This window comes from Stegostoma tigrinum, chromosome 5 (assembly GCF_030684315.1).
Source record: "Stegostoma tigrinum isolate sSteTig4 chromosome 5, sSteTig4.hap1, whole genome shotgun sequence".
NCBI classification, from domain to species: Eukaryota; Metazoa; Chordata; class Chondrichthyes; order Orectolobiformes; family Stegostomatidae; genus Stegostoma; species Stegostoma tigrinum.
Window position 1 is genome coordinate 125,156,720 of NC_081358.1, and position 15,297 is coordinate 125,172,016.

Below are 15,297 nucleotides of genomic sequence, written 5' to 3' on the forward strand. Positions count from 1 at the left end.
TATTAGCAGCCATGCTGTGTTTATTATCCCAGCTTTGGGCACATTTTTAAGTGAAAAATCTTCTCTATATCTGTTGAATGCATGTTATTATTTCAAAGGTCTCTATTCGACCAGCACACAGCATTCTCTTTACTCAAAAGAGCATTGGTTTGATCAACATTTCCTGTTAATAGCAGTAGTTAGTAAAGATGGAAGGAATGAGAGTCATAGCCCTGCAGGCTCTTGTCAATAAAAGTGCCGGGTGACACTGACGAGGAAATGCAACCTCCTAGCCATAAGACAGCAGAATACTAAAGCTTGTAGGAACATAATCTGGGTCATTTGTTCATGATGCCCTATTTAGGGTGTGGGGGGTGGTTTCTACAGGTTAAAGTAAAACCAAAATTTAAGAGCAAATGAATTTGTTACAGGAGAACTTCTGTCTAAGTTTGAATAACTAGGGTATATTACTCTACTTTAAAGGCCTCACTATAGTAAATCTCTTGAAAATGATTACTTGTATGCAGCTGCTGAGAATTAACTGAAGATTCACTTGTCCTGTCTGACATTGGAACAAACGGAACATGCTCACTGAAGCAGGCTCAATGGGCACGTTCAGATATAAAATGTTTACAGGCATGTGAGGCTCTGTTAAGTTCCAGTTCCATCTTTTATTGCCTGACTATATGGAACAAAAGATTTCTCTCACAGGTGAAGCACACATCAGATCAACATTTAGGGAAATAATCAATTGAAAGTAAATTTGGGATTCAGGACGGGGCAGAAAGCACACATGGACATTGGATATTGCTACTGTTTCGGAGACGGAGTTCCAACAGCTGTGCAAGTTGCATCAAAGGATACAACATGAATTGTTTAGACAAAGCTGCAACTCCCGAGCTTGAACAGTGTCACTAAGCCAGAGATAACCACTCGCTTACAACAATAAGGTGGAACGAGGAAGATAAAAGAAACACAGCCTCTCTCTCTCTCTGATACACACAGTACAAAGCAGCCATTTGGCCCTTCAAATCTTTTCTGCCATTCAATAAAATTGTGGTTACTGGTTGTGAATTCAATTCCACTTCCCTGTCTGATCCTCCACAATCCCAAACATTATTCGAGGAAAAAGCCCAACTCGGCCTTGAACATACTCAATAAACCAAGTCTCTACTACTTTCAGACTCTCAGAATTCCATATATTTATGACTCTCAGGAAAATAAAATCTTTTCACCTCAGTCGTAAAAGAAAGACTTCATTCTTGAGCTGCATCTCAGATATAGTCTTCCTTTCCCATGAATAGGAAAATATGCCAACCAACATCCAGTCCATAAATCCCCTCAGGATTCTGTTTCAACCAGATCAATTCTTTTAAACTCCAGTGGGTACAGGACCAACCTTCTCAATCTTGGTTCATGAAATAACCCCGACACCTTAGGGATGAGCCAAGGGAACTTTCTCTGAAATACTTCCAATGCAATTATATCTACTTTTCCCCCCTTAATAAAGGGGGCCAAGAAATACATGCTGCAGCTGAACAAACTGGGAGTTAACAAAGCCTGAGTTTAAGACCAGGATTATTGGCATGAAGTTGTCACAAGCTATTTTAAAAAAAACAATTCCAGGACACCACCACCAACTTCTAACAGCATGCAACTCATTATTGGGTTGCATCGCTACCAGGTTGGAGTTGTGACAAGCAGTGGCTAATAAGTTAAGAAGCAAACCTTTCCAGACAACTCCTAACCAGCAGTAGCAGCACAAGGAAAGACAAACAGGCAGGAGTCCTGAATGCAGGAAAAGGCATGGGTAAGCAGCCCATAAGTAAAAGGGGAAAGTTTGTCTGTTCAGGAATAAAACCTCAGCGCAAAAAAGCTATCCACCTTTTCTTCCCATGGACGATGTTAACAAAAAAGGCTACTTCCAAAAAGTATTAGTTTAAGCCACAGTTGTTTTAGTAGCTGGGAGGCTACTGGGAAGGGGTGACCATGGAAACTAATTCCTCCAGCTCCACAGCCTTCATCAGACACTAGCATTGTCTTTATCAGCATCTGTCATCAAAAATCTTTAATCATGAAACGCGAACAGGCTTGATGATTTATTCAGCGGGGAACAGAATCTGTAGGTCAAGTGAAAAATTTCACACACACAGCACGAACATTGGGCACTTTCATTTGCTTCCATTCCCCAAGTGCCAGGGGCAAGCACTAGTGAGCTCCAATATTAAGGCTCAATTAAAATAAGGTCCAATTAGTCGAGGCTTTCCTCTCAGGCAACAAGAGTCAGGAAATGGATATTGAGAAAATGTAAAAGTGAGCTATTGCGAGGCAGCAGAAGCAGCAGACATAAATGAACTTATTTGTTGGTTTCTACAGTTGCTACGCAGGACCCTCTGGGAGGAAAAGCTTAAACCAGTCTAAGCTATAAAATAAAAAACCCTTGAGCTAAACATGAACTGTGTGAAACAAGGGCTCCATCACAGAACAGAAAATTAAAAGCCACAGGCACTTTCCATTTACAACTAAATCCTAGTTCCGCCTCTGAGCCGAGGAATTATAAGCAGTAACAGATTTACAAAATGAACATTTATTCTGAAATATGTAACCCATTGTGATATCCCTAAATAACAAATCCTGAACTCAAATGCAAGAATTTTGCTCAGTTCTCAATTATCGAATTACAGCTGGGATACTTCAAATAACTTTTCTTAAAGAAAAGAGATGCCACCCCTCCTCCACATGGTGACCTTGTTTGACGTGTTGCCCTTGCCTGCAGCAGTTCCTGTCCTTGCTGCAGGCTCCACACAGAAAATGGCATGCAATGACTGCACAATTCCTGACCTAAATACTAGGAGACTGCTGCCAAAAAAAAAATCAAACCCCTTTTGCAAAAACAAGCAACAGAGAAAACAAATGGAGCAAGGAGAAAAGGTAAAAGCCACAACAGACTCACCTCTTTGGCTTTTTGCTTTAACCTAAGTTGTTCTGGGTCTTCGTGTTTGGTTCGACTCTGGGGATGATTAAGACACAGAAAGAGCAGAATGAAAGACAAATCAAATTTTCAAAATGCGCTGCCTTTGTATTTGGTTCAGTTCGATATTTCATAACTATGGTTTCTATAACTAGAATTCTGCAGTAAATTTGTCAAAATTGTTTGAAGTGAAATCAAAATGATCCTCAAGTCAATAGCCTGACTGTATTGGTATGGTCAATATCCATCTACATTTACATCCAAGAATTAATACATGCCCATTTAATTTTCTTAAAATTTTGCAGAAATAAGAATGCCACAAAAATGGAACAGATCGTTTAATAAAAAGGAAAGAAATCAGAACATAAGTTGGTTTTAAAAAATTGCTGTCAAACTGATGTCAACCATTTTAACATTCTGGCTGTGGCTAACTTTTCCACAATGTGCAACTGATAATTTCATGCCAAATTATACAATTTGTCCAGAATTTGCACTTCAATATTGCAACCATCTGGACATGAAAACACATAGCTACAATCCTGAACACAACAGAATATTGAGTGTTAACAGTTCAGTGCATGTTAAATCTGAAAGGGTCAACTCCTTGCAAGTTCGGCAACACATTTTCGGATAGTGGACATTCTGAGATTGCTACTTCAGATGCAAAAATACCTTAACTGGATGCGTGCATGGTCAAAGACCCCAACAAAGTTAAGCAATGGAAAAATGGAATTTTCAAAAAAAATTGGGAGTTCAGGCAGTCACAATAAAGGCTTTCATGTGCATTCGCAAGTGTTTGATCCACAAGTAGTTATTACTACTGGATCTAGTGTCAACATTTGCTGTGGTAGGAGCTGGGCTCCACAGCCTGTGCAATACATCTAAACTACTTCAACCACTAGGGTACTGTGCTGCTGCCCTTCGTTTTGCTGCCTTTAGCCTAGGACACAGCAACCAGCCAGTGGTTCTGTCCAATTTTCTTTTCCTACATGAAGAACTGTCATGAAACTTGGGACTGAAGTGGGTTAGCCCTCTTAACAAACCAGCACAAGCACAACTGGCAGAATGTAGTCTTTCCAATGTCTCGCAATTCCTGCTAGAATACAGATCCTGCCTACCTTGCAAGCTCCTTTAACAAAAGTTATAATTTCCTTTTAGTATTTACTGCATGATTTCTCTTCTTCCCCTACCCTCTAAACCAAATAACTTCGCTTTCAGTCAAAATTAGAACTCCTGTACCATAGACAAGAGGCTATTGGTTCCACGTGCGGAATGTGAGATTTCATGTGCGTTTTATGCAAGGTAAAACACAGCTGTAGTAATTACAACTGCACCATTTGGTACTTAACTGTATCGCCTGAACTAACACTTAAACAGATAAAATGTAATTTTTGGAACACAGCACTGACTAACAAAAGGGGAACTGAAGGCACCTTGCATTGTCTTGTAAACACGTTTCCACATGATCTCAAGAATTAATGAAAACCGAAACAAAAGTTATCTGAATTCGGTATCCCAACGTCTGCGGGTGCTCCTTTGCTCAATGCATTTAAGACTGGGATTGACAGATGTTTGGTTTCTTGGGGAAAATGAGGGATATTGGGAGTAGGAGAAGAAGTGGTAGTTGAAGCTCAAGGTCAGTCATGACAGCACCTGGGCTGAGCAGACTTGCCGAGCGACAGGTACTCCTCTTGTGTCATGCATTTTCTTTCCCCACATTCTTCTTAAAGTAACTCTTACACTGAGTAATAATACTACAGAAACCAGTCCAATGACCCAACTGGTTCTTGCTAGCACTTATGCTCTGTATGCCTATCCGTGAGCACCTCTTAGATCAGGTTGTTGACTTGCTCACTGAGCTGGCGTGGTTTTGTTCAGATGTTTCATCACCATGCTAGGTGACATCATCAGCGGAGCCTCCAATGAAGTCAGGTTATTCTACTACTCTTACAATTTATACGGTCCCCTCCGTTATGCCAAGTCATTTCCGGTTTTGATCGGTATGGGTTTATATATGGGGTCCAATTCTATACGCTTGTTGATTGAAGCATGGGTGGAGAAACGTGCTTCTAGGAATTCCTGTACATGTCCATGTTTGGCTTGGGCTAGTAAAGTTACTTTGTCCCAGTTAAACTGATGGCTTTGATTGTCTGAATGTACCGATACTAAGGTAAGCTCTTTGTGCCGTTTTGCTGCTAGCTGATATTCGTGTGTTCTGATGGCTAGTTTCCTTCCTGTCTGTCTGATGTAATGTTTGTGGCAGTCATTGCATGGTATTTTGTAAACAACGTTCATTCTGGGTATTGTGGGAATGGCATCATTAATCCTTCTAAGTGTTTGTCATAGAGTGATTGTGGGCCACCGTGATTCCTAGTGGTCTTAGGAGTCTTGTTGTCAGTACCAATATGTTCTTGATATAGTGCTGTGTGGCCAGTGTTAGGTTGTACTGTGTCCTTCTGTTGCTGTCTGTTTTGTAGGCATCAGTGAATGAAGTTGCGGGGATATCCGTTTAAAGGGAGGATCTTGTACAAGTGTTCTTCTTCTTCCTGGCTTGGTTCCAGAGCGTTGCACTGTGTCATGGCTGCAGCATCTTAGGAGCACAAAAGCTGACATTTCGGGCCAAGAACCTTCACCAGAAAAGTGGGGTGGGGAGAGAATTCTGAAATAAACAGGGGGTGGGGGCGGGGAGGAGGAGGAGGCGGCGGACTGAAGGTGGATAGAGAAGATAGGTGGAGAGGAGAGTATAGGTGGGGATTGGTCAGTCCAGAGAGGATGGACAGGTCAAGGTGGCGGGCTGAGGTTAGGAGGGAGGAAATGGAGGTGCAGCTTGAGGTGGGAGGGGGGAGGAGGGGGTAGGTGAGAGGAAGAACAGGTTAGGGAGGCGGGGACGAGCTGGGCTGGTTTTGGGATGCAGTCGGGGGAGGGGAGATTTTGATGCTATCGTCTCCCCCTGCTCCTGCCCCACCAAACTCATCTCCACCTATCTGGGCTCCACTTTCTCCCCCTTGGTCCAAGAACTCCCTACCTACATCCGTCACACCACACAGGCCCTCCACCTCCTCCAGAACTTCCAATTCCCCAGTCCCTATACACCTGCAATCCTCACGCAGATGGCCTAAAGGCCCTCCGCTTCTTCCTGTCCCGCAGACTGAACAGTCCCACTTCACCAACACCCTCATCCGCCTGGCCAAACTCATCTTCACCCTCAACAACTTCTCTTTCGATTCCTCCCACTTCCTACAGACAAAAGGGGGTGGTCATGGGTACCTGCATGGGCCCAAGCTATGCCTGCCTCTTTGTAGGTTACGTGGAACAGTCCCTCTTCAGCAAGTGCACAGGCCCCAAACCCCACCTCTTCCTCCGTTACATTGGTGACTGTATCGGCGCTGCCTGTTGCTCCCCAGAGGAGCTTGAACAGTTCATCCACTTTACCAACACCTTCCACCCCAACCTCAAGTTCACCTGGGCCATCTCCAACACCTCCCTCACTTTCCTGGGCGCCTCTGTCTCCATCTCAGACAACCACCTAGAACCCGATGTCCATTTCAAGACCATCGACTCCCACCGCTACCTAGAATACACCTCCTCCCACCCACCCTCCTTCAAAAATTCCATCCCCTATTCCCAATTCCTTCCCCTCTGCCGTATCTGCTCCCAGGATGAGGCATTTCACTCCCGTATATGCCAGATGTCCTTGTTCTGCCAGGACTGCAACTTCCCACCCGCCCCACAGTGATCGAGAACGCCCTCGAACCAGTCTCCCATATTTCGCGCAACTCATCTTCACACCCTGCCCCCACAATAACTGACAAAAGAGAATCCCCCTCGTCCTCACATACCACCCCACCAACCTCCGGATACAACACATCATCCTCCGACACTTCCGCCATTTACAATCCGACCCCACCACCAAAGACATTTTTTCCATCCCCACCCTTGTCTGTCTTCCGGAGAGATCACTCTCTCCGGGACTCCCTTGTCCGCTCCACACTCCCCTCCAACCCCACCACACCCGGCACTTTCCCCTGGAACCGCAGGAAGTGCTACACCTGCCCCCACACCTTCTCCCTCACCCCCATCCCATAGCCCAAGATGACTTTCCACATCTAGCAGACGTTCACCTGCACATCCGCCAATGTGGTATACTGTACCTGTTGTGGCTTCCTCTACATTGGGGAAACCAACTGGAGGCTTGGGGACCGCTTTGCAGAACACCTACGCCCGGTTTGCAATAAACAAATGCACCTCCCAGTCACAAACCATTTTAACTCCCCCTCCTATTCCTTAGATGACATGTCCATCCTGGGCCTCCTGCAGTGCCGTAATGACGTCACCCGTAGGTTACAGGAACAGCAACTCATATGCTGCTTGGGAACCCTGCAGCCCAATGTTATCAATGTGGACTTCACCAGCTTCAAAATCTTCCCTCCCCCGACTGCATCCCAAAACCAGCCCAGCTCGTCCCCAACTCCTGAACCTGTTCTTCCTCTCATCTATCCCCTCCTCCCACCTCAAGCCACACCTCCATTTCCTACCTATAAACCTTATCCCGCCCTCTTGACTTGTCCGTCCTCCCTACCTCCCCACCCATACTCTCCTCTCCACCTATCTTCTCCTCTATCCATCTTTGGTCCGCCTCCCCCTCTCTCCCTATTTATTTCAGAATCCTCACCCCATCCCCATTTTCTGATGAAGGTTCTCAGCCCGAAATGTCAGCTTTTGTGCTCCTAAGATGCTGCTTGGCCTGCTGTGTTCATCCAGCTCCACGCTTTATTATCTCGTATTCTCCAGCATCTGCAGTTCCCATTGCTTCTAAACAGTGGCCTAATGCAGCTTTGTTTGTGGACCTTGGGGTGGTTGCTGTGCAAGTTGAGGATTTGACCTATATGGGTTGATTTTCTGTTTACTGAGGTTTGGAACTCCCCATGTGTCAATCGTTCTACTAAAGAACCCATTCCCACAACATGCAGAACAAACGTTCAGGAGTTGAGAGGACTACCCACTCAGCTAGAGCTGACAATTACTACAAGACAATTGCTTGTTATCATCCTAGCTGATCATGATGAACAACACAGATCCTCTAAGTCTTTTTGAATTGTACATCCTTTGCTTGCTATGATCTGCCTGCACCACTTGTAAACAAAGCTTTTCATTGTGTTTCTGTAGACGCAACAACAAACTCAATCACAAAATCAAACCTGCACCAAGATTGATGGACTGCAAGTTTTATTTTTGTAATTTGTTTACGGCGATGGTCAGTTGTTCAAAATAATCATGAGTCTATAATCACAATGTACTTCTAACAGAGTTGATCCCACACAAAGTGGGGGGGGGGGGGGGAAAGAACTATTTCACTGATCAAGAACTAATCAAGGTCTATTATAAATACTAAAAATAAAGATTGAATTCTTCTATCCTCAACAGCCTTCTATAGATAGAAAAAACAACTGAAAGAACTGCAGATGCTGGAAATCAATCAAAAACAGAAATTGCTGGAAAAAAACTCAGGTCTGACAGCATCTGTGGAGAGAAATCAGTATTAAAGCATTGGGTCCAGTGACGCCTCTTCAGAACCTTATATAGATATTCAAATCCAGCAGAAAGTTACTACTTCCACATTGAAGTTTTTTCTACAACAGGAACAGTTGTCCTTTGTAACAAAAAACCAAGTTGCTGGCAGCATCTGTGAAGGAAAAAACAGAGTTAACGTTTCGGGTCCGGTGACCCTTCCTGAAAACAGTTGTTCTTTGCTTCTTTCTACAAAATTCTGCATTCACTAGATACTAGCTTCTTCACTTCACATCATTTCACTTTATCTTGAAACAAATTGCTAACACAGCTCACTTACTACTTAAAACAGATTCCTTAAACTCTTCTTCCACAGCTCCTGAAATAGAAGGCCCTCTCTTACAGACATCAAGTCACTCAGCACTTCTTTGCAGCTCAAACTGCTTTGGAAACTAAATTAGCAGTGTGTTTGTGACCACAGAGCTATCCTCTCCAACAGAAATTTGCACACTGTCTGGCCTTCTGGATTATTTTCTTTTCAGAAGGAAACTGTTTCAGTCTCAATCCTCTTGCTTTATAGGACTCCTGGTCACTAGGTAATAGGACAACATTGTACCCGCTTTTCTAAAATACTAGATTAATAATTTTTTTTAAAAGCAAGCATCATTTCCATATACCCCAGGGTCACACACAGAACTCAAAAATGAAACAGTGAGCTTCCCTTTAAATCTACACAATATGGGGTGGTGTGGAAATCAAACTTAAAAGGTTACACACAATCTTGTCCATTTTAGAACCCAAATTTTCAAATGTATATTATGAACCTTCATCAGACTTTGGATGCAACACTAAATTTTGTCACTGTGGCAAACTAGTGTTTTGGACTCATTCCAGACTTAAAATCTTCAGGCATTTTGAAGGAAAAGATGCAAAGTGGTAATTTACCACTTACAATGCCTAGAATCAGTCTTGATCTCAAGCACTGTTGACTTATCTTTCTATTCTCAATGCAGTTAGGAAATAATAATTGAAAAAATGCTATGCAACTGCCAATGACAATTCTGTATTCAATGTATTCTCTCCAGATCAGATGAGCAACCAAATGTGAAAGCAGTGATACCTTACGATTGCAATGCAAGGGTTTGTAGGATTGGTGTTAACTGCCCAGGCTTTTGGATAACTGACCATCACTGGGGTTGAGTGGGTGAATAGTCTCCTTCTGTGGTGTAAGAGAATGATAATAACTGGCCCTGTGAATGCTGCTGGTTATGAACGCAAAGTCATATTTAGAAAGCTTTCTACTGAGATTGCTAAGTGCAGAAATAAGACTAGCTGGCATGTAGCACTCAGGTTTCTCGCTCTCTCTATTAAGAGCTGGTTAGAACTAGCATGGGTGAGTATAACTCAGCATGACAAACAAAATAAGTAACACCAGTGCAGGAAGACACACAACAACCAGTAATGTTAGATTTACTAACTTCTAATCCACTGGGGCTGTTAAAGAATATTGGAAATTTTGGATCATGAGTTCACCCAGTGCCTGGTGCTAGAAGCTGGCACAGCAGCTTCTCTGCCGGTATTAACTGGTTTTATATCCTCAGTCTCAAAAGCCCCTGACTGGATACAAATAGCAGCCACTGCCACTTTGCCAGGATCCTGCAGCAAAGTGCAAGTTTGCTGAAGTTGCCAGCAGTCCTCCGAGGCTTTTAAGATGAGTCGACACTTGGAGAAATTGGTTGTGTGTCTTCCCGCACCGGTGTTACTCGTTTTGTTTGTCCTGTGGAGTTATATTCACCCATGCTAGTTCTAAGCAGCTCTTAATAGCCTGCAGCACACACCCTATACATAAAAACACCTACTTTTTGCTTGAAAACCAGAAAGAGAAAGTCAAAAGGAGCGAAAGAAAATTTAATGAGGTCTTTGTGGCACAATTCTAAAAACGCTGGTGACAGTAGCCCTTCCAAGTTACTCTGCAGTTATTTTTATTCAAGACTAATTGAATCGGTTTGTACCCACCAGACAGAAAGCCTCAAGGGTGAAGAGGAGAAAAACTACAGATACATTTTTGATTCAGACTGAGCAAAGACAATGCAGCAGTGAACAGGAGCTCGTAATGAGCTGCAGAGCCCATGGGCTTCTCTGACTGCGGTGTCCCAAACCAAGTCAGGACATTAATGGGACAAGCCAGATCTCTCACTCAAGACAGGAACAGGGACTGATCACATACTACAAAAATATATTTAGGCCTGCGCTCACTTTAATTCAGAGAGTTGCAGAAGAAATTTTAAGATGATACAAGCAGATTCCCACCCACACTACAGTTGCGATAGGGGAAAGGGACAGAAAACGAAAAGTGGGCTCATCCCAAAGCTAGATTTCAAACATAAATCAGCAAAGCATAGAATCATTCAGTACAGAAGAGGCCCTTCAGTTATGCACCAAAGTTAGTTTAAATTTAAACCATCACGTTCCAGCATTAAAGCTATAGCCTTGAATATTATTACCCTGCTATAGGAAGGATGTTGTGAAACTTGAAAGGGTTCAGACAAAATTTACAATAAGGTTGCCAGGGTTGGAGGGTTTGAGCTTTTGGGAGAGGCTGAATAGGCTGGGGCTATTTTCCGTGGAGTGGAGACTGAGGGGTGACCTTATAAAGATTGATTTTAAAAAGAACATGAAAGGCATAAACAGGGTAAATAGACAGACAATGTCTTTTTCCAAAGATGGGAGAGTCCAAAACCCAAGGGCATAGGTTCAAGGTGAGAGCGGGAAGATATGCACAGGACCCAGGGGACAACTTTTTCCACAGAGGATAGCGAGTGTGTGGAATGAGCTGCCAGAGGTAGTGCTAGAAGCTGGCACAGCTCTAACACTTAAAAGACATCTGGATGAATGTGTGAATAAGAAGGATCTAGAGGGGTATGGGACAAATGGGACTCAAAAAATTTCGGAATTCTGTTCAGCATGGACCAGTTGGGCCGAAAGAACGAAAACTGAAGTTGCTGGAAAAGGTCAGCAAGTCTGGCAGCATCTTTGAAGGGAAAAAAATAGAGTTAACGTTTCAGGGCTGGCGACCCTTCCTCAGAATTGGACTGAAAGGGCTGTTTCTGTGCTTACAACTTTACATCAGCTGCTCATCTAAGGATTCTTCAAAAGGTTGAAAGCACTACCCTGTGGGTAGAATAAATAAAAATTCCTCAAATGCCCTCTAGATGTCCTGCCCCCACATTATTGATCCTGGGAGAGAGAGCCAGAGAAGGAGCATGTGATGATACTGCAGAGCTGAAGTCAAAGCAGTTCAAGCCAAACAGGTTTGAGAAACCCGAAGCCCATTCTTATTTTGTTATTTGAGACTGCTCAATTTTCGTCAGCAATACTGGTTTGTCAGTTTATAAGAATAATACCATAAATAAAATTTGTCAGCTTAAGACTCCAGCACGATTAAAGTTCCTGTCTGCACAATGAAAGGCTGAAGTCTGATGAGAAGACATTAATTACCTGGGTGGATGATGATCAGAATTCTGGAAAAAAAAACAGTAGGTTTCTATTCAAGAGATAGTAGGAACTGCAGATGCTGGAGAAACTGAGATAACAAGGTGTAGAGCTGGATGAACACAACAGGCCAAGCAGGATCAGAGGAGCAAGAAAGCTGACGTTCTGGGCCTAGACCCTTTTCTGGAGACGGGTCTAGGCCCGAAACGTCAGCTTTCCTGGTACTCTGATGCTGCCTGGCCTGCTGTGTTCATCTAGCTCTACACCTTGTTATCTCAAGTTTCTATTCAATATTCTTTTGAAATCCATGAGGGTCACGCCACTACACAATCCTCATCAAATTCCCAGTTCTTTTGAAATGCTCAGTTTTGGTGGTTAAAAACTATTTGACTTTCTCAAACCACTATTCGTTTTCCTTACTCAGTTGACCTTTATCCAAATGATAGAAATAATCCAAGAGAAACTTAACCAAAAGATTTCAAACTCGCTAGCTTGAGGAAGGGAGTTATCCTTCAACACTTTGAAGGGTGGCATTTGCATTTCTCAGGTCCTACATGGAAAGACAACTGGGAAATCATTGCCAGTGCTCTTGTGATGATCGTGCTGACTTTGCTCAGAATCTGATCCTGTTGACTTATCAATTTTCTAAGTACAGGCAGCCCACCTAATACACCAACCAACATTTAGCTCTGTGCGGGTCACATTGCGGATGAAAGTGGCAGCATCTTCTTCCACAGTGAAGACAGATGCAAGTATACATTCAGCAGTTCAGTCAAGCTCTCTGTTTCTTGAAATTTGAAGAAGGACCAGAGGCTAATTTTGAAATCTCAGACTGAATTAGGGCATCTATTTGGCTCACCATTATAAGAGGCAGCTCCTGGAAGTTTTTCAATGGGAAGTGGGGGTAAACAGTTGCAGTCTACACAGCTGCCCTTCATGTTTGGCCCTAACAGCCTGGCCAAAAAAAAGTCCAGAGTGTGATTTAAAAGCATCAAATGTATCATACAACTGGTAATCGGTTTAAAAAGACAGACTTGAAGCAGCATGCTGGAATCTCAGCTTGCTTCCCTCCTACTACACTGTAAAATCAACAAACCTGCACCACGACCTCAACACAACACGGACACACTTCTGTATCTGCACTCCATCTGCATGGAGCTTCAGATGATGTCACCGCGATGGACTTAATGTCACTTTTGATGACACAAGAACACCAACTGTTGAAAATTTTTGGACAGGTCAAAATCTTCCTTGAACTTCCTGTCTGACAGCACTGTGGATGCGCCTTTACAGTCTACAGTGTTTCAGAGGGAGGCTCACCATCACCTTCAGGCCAGTCAGAAATAAATGCTAAGTGAACTTACAGAAACCAAATGAAACTCTCCATAGCCCTCTGTGGCAATGAGTTCCACAGATTCACCACTCTCTGGCTGAAGAGATTCCTCATCTCAGTTGAGAAGGGCTGTCTCTTCACTCTGAGGCTATGACCTTGGATCCTAGTCTCTCCTACTACTAGAAACACATCTCCATGTCCACTCTATTCAAGCATCTCAGTATTCTTTAAGTTTAATCAGATTCTCCCTCATCCTTCCAAACTCCAAGTACAGATTCAGAGTTCTCAAGTACTGCTATGATGAAGTTCTTCATTCCCAGGATAATTTTTGTAACCTTCCTTTGGCCCCTGCTTCCAAGGCCAGCATATCCATCCTTAGTTATGCAGTCTAAAGTCGCTCACAATATTCCAAATGCTGTCTGATCGGAGCCTTATACAGCTTCAGCTGTGCATTTCTTCTCTTGTATTGTAATCCTCTCAAAATGAATACTAACATTGCATTTGCCTTCCTACATGCCAACTGAATCTGCATGTTAACCTTACCAGGTTCCTGAACGAGGACGCCCAAGTCCTCCTGCGCTTCAGACTTTCCCCATTTAGAAAACGCCTTTGTTCTTCATACCTAACTGCATAACCATACATTTCCCCATTCTTTATTCCATCTGCTACTTCTTTGCACATGCTCAGCTGTCCAAAGACTTAGAACATATAACATTACAGCACAGTACAGGCCCTTCGGCCCTCCATGTTGTGCCGAGCTGTCATACCGATCTCAAGCCCATCTAACCTACACTATTCCATGTACGTCCATATGTTTATCCAATGACGGCTTAAATGTACCTAAAGTTGGCGAATCTACAACCGTTGCAGGCAAAGCGTTCCATTCCCTTACTACTGAGTAAAGAAACTTCCTCTGACATCTGTCCTATATCTTTCACCCCTCAATTTAAAGCTATGCTCCCTTGTGCTCGCCATCACCATCCGAGGAAAAAGGCTCTCCCTATCCACCCTATCTAACCCTCTGATTATTTTATATGTTTCAGTTAAGACTTGTGCAACCTCCTGCTTCAACACAACGTCTCCCTCCGCCTATCTGTGTGTCATCTGTAAATGTAGCAACAATGCCCAAGTTTCTTTGTTCACATCATGAATTCTGGTCCCAAAACTACACTGGTCACTGGCTGGCATTCTGTAAATGACACCTTTATCCTCACTCCATGCCTTTTGCCAGTCAGCCAATCCTTTATCCATGCCGGTACATTGTCTCTAATACCATGGCCTCTTGGCTTATTTAGCAGCCTCATGTGCAGCACCTTTTCAAGGGCTTTCTGCAAATTCAAACAGACCACATCCACTGGCTCTCCTTTGCCTAACTTTCTGATTACCTGCTCAAATAATTCTAAAAGATTTTTCAGGCATGGCCACACCTTCACGAAGCTGTGCTAACTCTGCCCTATTTCACAATGCACTTCCAAGTATTCTACAATGTCATTCCTAATAACGGACTCTAAAATCTTACTAACAACCAAGGTCAGGCTAACCAGCTTACAGTTTCCTGTCTTCTGCCTGCCTCCCTCCCTTCTTAAAAGCTACCTCCTTCAGAGCTCTGGGGTGTAGTAAGTCAATCTGGGCCAGGTGACTTATCTGCCTTCATACCTTTCAATCTCCCTGACACTCACCTTTGCCACTGACCTTTTTGAAGCTCTGGTGCTTTCCACTATGAACATGGATACCAAGTATCTGTTTGGTTTCTCTGCCATTTCTTGGTTCCCTAGTACTACTTCTTCAGCGGTCCAATATCCACTTTTGTCTCTCCATTCTTATACATCTAAAAAATTCTTGTAATTTATTTTTATATTACTAGCTAACTTACCTTGACATTTCATTTTCGTACTTCCATTGCTTTTTTAGTTGCCTTCTGCTGGCTTTTCAAAGGTTTCTCAATTTGTCAGCATACTGTAATCTTTCTCTTTTGCTTTTAATGTTGTCCCTGACTTCCCTTGTCAACATGTGT

At 43.2% G+C, this 15,297-nt stretch overlaps 1 protein-coding gene across 2 annotated transcripts in view; it reads right to left on the reverse strand.

The window, feature by feature from the left end:
* LOC125452133 (transcription initiation factor TFIID subunit 4-like) overlaps window positions 1–15,297 on the reverse strand; it is a 122,696-nt gene that overhangs the window by 39,984 nt on the left and 67,415 nt on the right. For both annotated transcript variants that reach the window (XR_007247474.2, XM_048530154.2), the window contains exon 13: window positions 2,933–2,989. Coding sequence is in view for 1 of the 2 variants with exons in the window: in XM_048530154.2 (XP_048386111.1) it covers window positions 2,933–2,989 (57 nt within the window). In the remaining variant the exon portion in view is untranslated. The remainder of the gene's footprint in view (window positions 1–2,932; window positions 2,990–15,297) is intronic.